Raw genomic sequence first — 8,801 nt, 5'->3', positions numbered from 1 at the left:
GGATCGGGTTTTTTTGTTCGGATTCGGATTAATCGGTTTGGATATTTTGGATGTTCGGTTTTGAGTTTAAAAGTTGAGAAGTTTCTTCTTTCTATGCTAATGAACATCCCAATGAAATATTTGTGTTAAATTGCCTAAAAAATTCCTCATTTTTACCGCAATCATCCATATAAACTATTCAAGTAATGAAATCATCATCAAATAAAAACAAAACATTAGTAAGGCCGATAAGAAGTAGCAATTGTAAAATCATCTCCAAATAGAAAGTATTATGATAGTAACTTAGTAACTAGTATTAAATATATGAGATTATATCTAATAGTTAGAATATTGGACTTGTTATTATTGACATATGAATAATGGATTGAATATCAAATATAAAAAATTTGAATTTTCGGATATCCAAAAATCTGAAGTATAAAATCCAATATCCAATCCGAAATTCAAAAAATTTAAAAATTAAATTCGAAATCAAATCCATAATTCGAAAATTCAAACCAAAAATCCTAACAATTCGAATTTCGATTTGGATTTCGGGTTTGCCTAAATTATGCCCCCTAGCTACACTTAAAAGAAGAGTTACTTTGACACATTCGACACACTTTGTAACAATGACAACTGTTATCTAAACAGAAAGACCAAAAAGAGAAGAAAGAAGGCAACAACCAATTACTTTCATGGCAAGTCACTGTCTAATGTCTTGGTCCAAATTTGCCTATAAATATTACTGCTACCATCACAATTTACCCAAAGCTATATTGCAACTAAATTAAAGCTCTCTTAATTAGTAAGCTACTTCTCAAGTACGACTGCAAGCTAAGTTTGTGAAGATCAAACAATTTGAGATAAGATCACCGGTAAGTTAACTTCTCCATTCTTTCTGAAATGTAGGTTTATAATTCAACTTCTCCATTCCTTAGTAAATTATGAATTAATGAATAATCTCTCCCATTAGCAACATGCATTCTAGTTGTAGCATTAGTAATTGAGTTGTAGCTTAATTATCAAAGTTGAAGAATAGGGAGAGCCAACAATTCAAAGGATTTCGTCTTAGCTTATTTTTCTCACTTGTAGCGCCTATTGGAAGATCATAATAAAGATGTCGAGATCTAACAAAAGATGTTTATCCAAGTTTTTTAGCAACTCAGCCCTTAGAGACTACCAAGCTTGGATGAAACTGAGAAACGTAAAGTGTGTAGCAGCAAGCAATGAAGCATTCACTTAATCACATCCTTTTTAATTACTAGAGAATTAAAAAAGACTGTGACAGCAAATTTTGTAGTTATGTTCCAAATTTTACTTTTCAATCCTCGGCCAAGCAGTCCATCGTGATCAAGGTTGTTAGGTCTATCAATCATTTTCTAACTTAAACCCTGTCCACGTATAAGTTTGTTCTGATTTTCTACCTTGATTCCATAATCTGTCAAAATAAGATATTTATTAATAGAAAAAGTAAACGCAAAACAGTTAGATGTCGTTTGCTTGTTTGTATTAACTTAATCAATCCAAGCACTAATCTTCCATGTGTTTGGTTGGTCCATAAAAAAATACCACATAATTATGCAATATTTGATTGGTAATTTAAATACTACTTGCGTTATGTTATGCAAAAACTACATATTATTTTATGAGCGGCAAAATGTAGAATAATAATTCATGTATTAGCAATACAAGGATTAACCTATTTAAAGATAAAAATATATTTTTATAGCAAGTAATTCATGTATAAAAATCTCTTCTATATTACTAATCTCATAAATGACTCTCAATTATAATCCTCGAATAAGTAGCTAGTATGTAACTAAAGGACCCGCAACAGAATTACTATTTCCTATGTCCCAATATATGTGACACATTTTTCTTTTTAACCTGTAGCGAAAAGAATATTAAATTTTTATATTTAAAATAATTTAAATTTAACGTCAAATTTTATCCTTAATAATACTATGATTTATAATCAAATAAATATCAACTAGGGTGTTTTTGGTCATTTCATAAGGAAAAGATGGCATGCTTTGGTGATTTCCTTAATCTTTACCGTTATAAAGAAAAAATCTTTATGAAAACACAATGGAAAAGACCCATGTTTTCCTCTACTCTCTGACTTAATCATTTCTTTTCTTTAAGCTGAAGTTTCACAGTTTCTTTCCTTACTTTCCGCGTTAAACTGTTTAGCATTTACACCTCCCTTTTATATATCCAGAAAATTTTTCTTTATATCTACAGAACAATATTAGCTCTGAATCAGAACAAGATATATTCGGAAAAAAAACTCTTAATTTAGCTCAAACCAGAGAAGAACATTGCTTCCCGTGTTTTCCATCTGCAAAAAAATTTCAATTAACTAATGCGTGCAAGGTATTTGTTGTAATGTGTCAATACCAACGCCACCGAAGCAATTTTCTTGGTTCTTAACGGTTTCATTTCTCTCTAAGCTTCTTCCTTTATCCTCAGCCTCAATCTTTATCTTAATTTATCATCATCACCTTTCAATCCCCCTACCTTTTTATATACCCACTGCTTACCCCACTTTGATTTTCTCCTAACTCCATTCTTGATCAGAGCGTAACAGTTTTAAAGCTTGGTTTTTTTAGCTGAAAATTACATTTTATCAGTTGTCCATTTGCAATCTTTGATCCATTTCTTGCTTCAAAGTTGGGGGAATTTATGAAGTACGATTTTCTTGGATAAAGCTTCGATCTTCTCTATTTCTGGGTACTGCTTATTTTCAGCTAATTTGTTCAGTTGTTGCAGGTAAGCTTATGTTTTAAGCTGAAAATTACTTTTATAAGTTGCCCATTTGCAATATTTGATCAATCTTTTGGTGCATCGTTGGGGAATCTATGAAGTAGGATTCTGTTGGATAAAGCTTGGATTTTCTCTGTTATTGGGTACTGCATATTTTGAGCTTTTTTGTTTAGTTGTTGCAGTTTCTTGCTGGTTTTGTTTTTATGTTATATATATATATGAAAGTGATATTTTGGTAGGACCTTATTGTTTGGACATTCATTATTTTGTTCCTATCTCACTAAATTTAAAAGCTTCTTTTCTTTTAGCTGAAATGAAAATATTGCAATTTTTTACATGTATCTGTTGTCCATTTGCAACATTGACTAATCTCTTGCAACAAATTTGGGGAATTTGTGAAGACTAATTTGTTGGATAAAAATTGTATTTTTTTCTATTTTTGGGCACTGCATATTTTTTGGCTATTTTGTTAAGTTGTTGCAGTTTCTTGTTTGTTTTGCTTGATGTTATGTGTATGAAAGTGATATTTTTGGTAGGAACTTCGTTGTTGGGCATTCATTATTTTGTTCCCATCTCATCAATAATCAATAATCAATCATCCCTTTTACTGTTGACTAACCTTAAGACTGGATACTCTTTGCATCAGATCTTTATAATCTTCCTCCACTAGTTATTGACTTTGAAATTTAATAAGCTTAATAGGAGGATTATTTGTTTTTGGATTTCTTTGCAAAGCATCATAATTGAAGTTCTGGAAATATTTCTAAAGCTGTATTTTTTATGCTTGTGTAGAGATTTCTACCTGAATTGAGATTTGATATTGAGAACAATATGGGAGGACATTTGAGCAAAAAGCCTGGTGAGACTTCAGCTGCAATTGACAATATGCAGTACCAAATCGAGCTGAATTCATATGAAGCCGCGTGCAGGGCTGACACGGATTTACAGTCATTTGATACAACTCTACAAGCTAGAACCAGTCATGTTATCAATACCCTTGCTGATGGGGTTGAAGTTAGAGCACTTTCTTTTGATTCTTTGAAAGAAGTCACTGGTTGCCTTTTGGAGATGAATCAGGAAGTTGTGAAGGTGATATTGGATTGCAAGAAAGACATATGGAAGAATCAAGAATTGTTTGAGCTGGTTGAGGAGTATTTTGACAATAGCCTCAAAACTCTTGATTTCTTGGCTGCTTTAGAGAAATGCCTAAAACGAGCTCGGGATAGCCAATTGCTGATTCTTGTAGCACTTCAACAATTCGAAGAGGAAAGTGGGGTTGAAGGGAATCGATACACTAAGACTTTAGAGGAACTGAAGAATTTCAAAGCTGCAGGGGATCCTTTCACAGAGGAATTTTTCCAGATTTTCCAGTCTGTTTATACACAGCAAATGCTGATGCTCGAAAAGCTGCAGCTGAAAAAGAACAAGCTTGATAAGAGGCTTAAGTACATTCATGCTTGGAGGAAAGTGTCAAACATTATATTTGTGGCTACATTTGCAGCTGTTTTGATTTGCTCGGTAGTGGCTGCTGCTATAGCTGCTCCTCCAGTTGCATCTGCTCTGGCTGCTGCAACATCGATTCCATTAGGCTCAATGGGCAAATGGATAGATTCCCTTCTCAAGAACTATGAAAATGCTGTCAAAGGGCAGAAAGAATTGATCAACACAATGCATGTTGGTACTTTTATAACAATTAAGGATTTGGACAGTATCAGGGTGCTGATTGATCGACTGGAAATTGAGATTGAGTCCCTCTTGAAGAAGGTTGAGTTTGCTATTGATGAAAATGAAGTTAAGATTGGTATAGAAGAGATCAGGAAAAAACTTGATGTTTTTATGAAGAATGTTGAAGATCTTGGAGTGCAAGCTGATGTTTGTAGCAGGGATATTCGTAGGGCAAGGACTGTTATCTTACAAAGGATCATCAAACCACCAAACCACTGAAGACATTGAAGGTTACTGCATGCTGAAATTTGCCTTAGCAGCACTGAACATTTATTTATCTGTTTTTCATAGTTTGTGATGTTAAATATGTGAAACTTAATCTGAAACATATATCATGGTTAAAGGACTCGTTAACCTTTATACCATGAAGAATAAATTTATTGGATTCTTTTTTAAGGTATATCAATTACTTCTTTTATTTGTTATTCATTTATTCTTTTACATGAATAAAATTATATTAAATTACTTTCCCAATTCTATATGTAAGTTTATCTCCTGGTACATGCCGAGGCTGATTTTGTCAATGTTTTTCTTTCTTATCTCTCTTCATTTGGCCGGAAAAAATAATCTCTTGAATGACTTCTCCAGTTGTACCTTTCAGACAATTTCAGAGTCAACCTGCTAGGACCCTTGTTAACACGTATGAATCTGGTGTTGGTCCAAACTCTTGGAAATTTCATGACCTAACACCATTATAAAAGTTGCTAACAGGAAGAGGTCCAGAAATGAGAGAAAATATCAAAGTTAACGTCAAACGACAAGTAGAATGATCAAAGGTTCGGTCACAAAAAGGAAAAAGGAAAATTCCAGCTTATTGCTTTACAATATCAAAACTTTGCTTGAGAAATGAGGGGTATCTTTTTTTTTTTTGTGTGCGCGCTAGCGTGTGTGGAGATATCTACCAATTACCAAATGTGAATAATTCCTTGGCACATTCTATGAGAGTGTCAACCAATAACTGAACATTAAGACATAATCACAAAAATAGTAGAGCCTGATGTATGATATAGAAAAGGAATTAAAGGGATCGCAACAGAAAATGAATTTCACAGAACAGAGAAAGTTGTGCCAAATTAAGGCTCGCTTATCTCAAATCTTGAAAGGCGACTGCATTCATAAAGATACAATGGGCGAAGGCCGAAAATTGAAGTATGTAGCTGTTGCCAAGAATGCACAGACAGAGGAAACATATATCTTGAACCAAATGGAAGAAAATAGAGTCAGATAAGTACAAATCGCAGTCAATGTCATCACAAAGATGAAGTTTGCTAAACACTTGGCCATAGACAGCTCACTTTCTATTCCTTCGCGAGGGAAATGACCTTGTGAATGAAAATCCGACAACAATTCATCCTTGTCACAGAATGTATCCATCAACCATGAAGCAGCCTCATTTTCAGATGCTGGTATATCGGCAACAGAAATACAGCGGACGTTCATATGTACTTCAGCTGGATCAACCCCAAAGGCATTGCCCAAAAAAGAAGGGCAATGATGCTTGTAGCCAATTGTGATGTCATAAACTGAAAGAGCACGAAACAGACAGTCAAAAGAAGCCTAATTGGAAAATTATGGAAACTGTGACATCTTTAAAGCATCTAAACTAAGCTTAATAAGTCCTGATAATCTTTGCGATTACTCTATTATTTTCTTTTTAGGATGTTATAACTTGAGGCACACCTAGTTATAATGAGCTAGCAACCAAATGAAAGTATACTTGAGAAAGAACAGTATGAAGAACCTCTATTTAATTTGAATTTTAATGATGATACTAAAATCAATAATGCATGACCATAATGAATAAATCATATATTCGGATATGCTCTCATTCTAATGTTTCTGCAACTAAAAGAATGGTATATTGGTATAGATAATAAGACAGGCATCTGTGCTCGACAGTACTCTGCTCCCACTCAATTGGACAGCGACTAGTCATATCTAAAAGGAAAAGAACTTCTATTTTTATATGTGAGGCACTAATGGCACATACATCAGGAGGAAAAGGAAACAGCAGAGAATAGATCTATCCACATCAGACATCCTTGTCCACCACGGTCAGCTTTGACATGACAACTGACAGGCCTATAATACACGAGTCCACCTCCGAGTCCCAAGAATATCCATGTATTAAGATGAGCACATTCTAACTTCAGAAGGGGGAAGCATGACTCATATTCTACCTCTAATGTTATACCTGTGGCAGATGCAATCTGGCTTGCTAAAAGAATATCAGATGTCCCGGAAACCACAACAAAATTCAGTCTTATGATTCGGACATTTCAATAACACAAGAATAAGATATATTAGATCAAAATGGTGGATGTCTATGATGTTAACGTCTCTTGGAAAACCAAGGTATTAAAGTTTTGAAACAGGAGAAAAATGGGATGGAACCTCCAGACAGCCATCACCAGCTCCTAATCCACGGCATTTCATTCAACTAGACCTCACCTCGTTACTTTGAAACCCTGCACAACAGAAGACAGTAAGATTGAGATCAGAAAGTTGCCATAACACTAGTTTTGAACACTTGCCCCTTGAATATGGTCAAGGCGGGCGACAAAATGATATACTAATGCTATTGTTCTGAATGTCCAATTTTCAAAAAATCTTTTAAGCTTGCTAACAGAATATCTACACTAGACTAAAATGTTTGAGTGGATTTGACTATGTGGAACAGTGTTAATGTGAATTGTACGCTTTATCATTCATTTTTTCATTAGAAATAGTATGTTTTGCACTGGAAGAAATGCAACCCCAATAGTCTAGGAGATACGATATATTCAATTTGAGCCATATGATTAGACAATCAATCATCCCTCTTGGAAAAGGGGTAAAGCCTGACTCCAACTCAGGCCTTAATTCAGATTTCTCTTTTCTTGTATCAAGAAGCCCCACTAATTCAGTAAGCAAAGCAATCAAGTGGAGAGGCAAAAGGTGAAAAAGATACGGGGACGACAACAGGTTGTGGTGCAAAAGACATGAGGGTAAAAAAAAGTAAGAGATGAAGGTACTTCTTGTTTGAGGATGGAGAAAACTGAGATAAGAGGCAAGAGCACCATAATTTCAGCTCCGGTTTAACTCCATCAACAAACACAAAACATTTCTGGCTTAGTCCAGGTAAAGGTGGGTTTAAGCGTTGAAAGACTGATACAAGGGGATCATTGTTATCCGACGCACAACTACAAGATGGTCTAAGTAGAATTACTTTTCTCAAAAATAATGAAAAAATTCGTCAATCTATTCTTCAATCGTAACAGCTACTTCAACAATCTTCATTTTGATAAATAGAGCAACTTAAACAAACTAACAATAGTTGAACTTTCTAGACAAGGTAGAATCAGGAAAATATATTCCCCTTTGTAATTCTTTTGGAAAGTAAATGATGGTACCCTGAGCTCAAGTGACAAAGTCTAGCTAACACGATGAGATACTTTATCCAGCACATAACATTTAGGTAATTCAAGAAAACATACCTTCACCCTTTTCATAAGTCTTTGGCTTTCTGATCATTCTTAAAATGATACCGCACCGGCTGCATCACATTGAAAACTAAGTCAGGAGGAAGGTGGAATCACAAATATATTGAACTATAAAAAAATAAAAACAATTTGTGATGTCCTGATCTTGAGTGACAGTAGTTTATTCGATATTAACTATACAACCTGAAGCGCATCAGATACTAGCCATCAAGTGTGCAATAACTTAATTTACTATTTGTTGATATTAAATTGCATATATGATTGATTACACTCGGTCTTTAAACTAAGAACCTTGAAATTTAAAAGATACTCTAAAGAGATGAGAATAAGCTACAAACAAAGAAGTTATTCTATAGGTGTTGGGGATAATTAGTTGTATATATCAAAGAACGACAGGTAATAAGACCAACAATCAAAAGACTACTTCTCACATTAAAGCTAATAAAATAATAGTAGAATATCAAAATGCAGAGTCAATGCAAAACAAAATGGCAAATTTGCAAATGCATCAATGTAATACTAAAAACAAGGACTACACAAGAGATTAGCACAAACACCAATTACCAGCAGCTTAGTAAGATGTTGTCATCTACCTGTAATATCTTATTGATTGCTTTTGACAATGCAGGTTTCAGGTCCGCAGGATGCAAGTTCCCACTTTCATAGTCAGCCGCTAATTCTTCAAAATTCTTATAGGTCCTAGTGTGGGAAAAAGAACAAACCAAAAGATGAGCTAAAAAATTGTGCTGTGTTTACAAACCAGCTGAATGGATATGAGAAATGCATGAAATGACTCACTTGTCGCCACCATTCTCAGCACTTCGCTCAATTTGAATTCATTAAACC

At 34.3% G+C, this 8,801-nt stretch overlaps 1 protein-coding gene and 1 long non-coding RNA gene across 4 annotated transcripts; one reads left to right on the top strand and one right to left on the bottom strand.

Annotated features, from left to right (window-relative positions):
• Positions 1-757: 757 nt before the first annotated feature.
• On the top strand, positions 758-4,891 carry LOC107810202 (UPF0496 protein At4g34320-like). 3 transcript variants are annotated; one of them, XM_016634954.2, is made up of 3 exons: positions 768-857; positions 2,755-2,891; positions 3,541-4,891. In XM_016634954.2, the coding sequence occupies exon 3, from the start codon at positions 3,580-3,582 to the stop codon at positions 4,690-4,692; it is 1,113 nt and encodes a 370-aa protein (XP_016490440.1). In that variant the 5' UTR covers positions 768-857; positions 2,755-2,891; positions 3,541-3,579; the 3' UTR covers positions 4,693-4,891. The 3 variants fall into 3 exon arrangements, with proteins under 3 accessions (XP_016490442.1, XP_016490440.1, XP_016490439.1); XM_016634956.2 differs by lacking the exon at positions 2,755-2,891 and having other exon boundaries at positions 758-857; XM_016634953.2 differs by lacking the exons at positions 768-857; positions 2,755-2,891 and adding an exon at positions 2,067-2,754.
• A 555-nt stretch (positions 4,892-5,446) lies between these two features.
• On the bottom strand, positions 5,447-8,029 carry LOC142161938 (uncharacterized). Its single transcript, XR_012693699.1, has 2 exons — positions 7,950-8,029; positions 5,447-6,941 (listed from the first exon to the last, which is right to left on the bottom strand). It is a non-coding gene; the product is annotated as an uncharacterized LOC142161938 (long non-coding RNA).
• Between the last annotated feature and the right edge of the window lie 772 nt (positions 8,030-8,801).

Source organism: Nicotiana tabacum, chromosome 7 (genome assembly GCF_000715075.1).
Source record: "Nicotiana tabacum cultivar K326 chromosome 7, ASM71507v2, whole genome shotgun sequence".
In the NCBI taxonomy this organism is placed as follows: domain Eukaryota; kingdom Viridiplantae; phylum Streptophyta; class Magnoliopsida; order Solanales; family Solanaceae; genus Nicotiana; species Nicotiana tabacum.
This window is presented reverse-complemented; position numbering and strand designations above follow the sequence as displayed.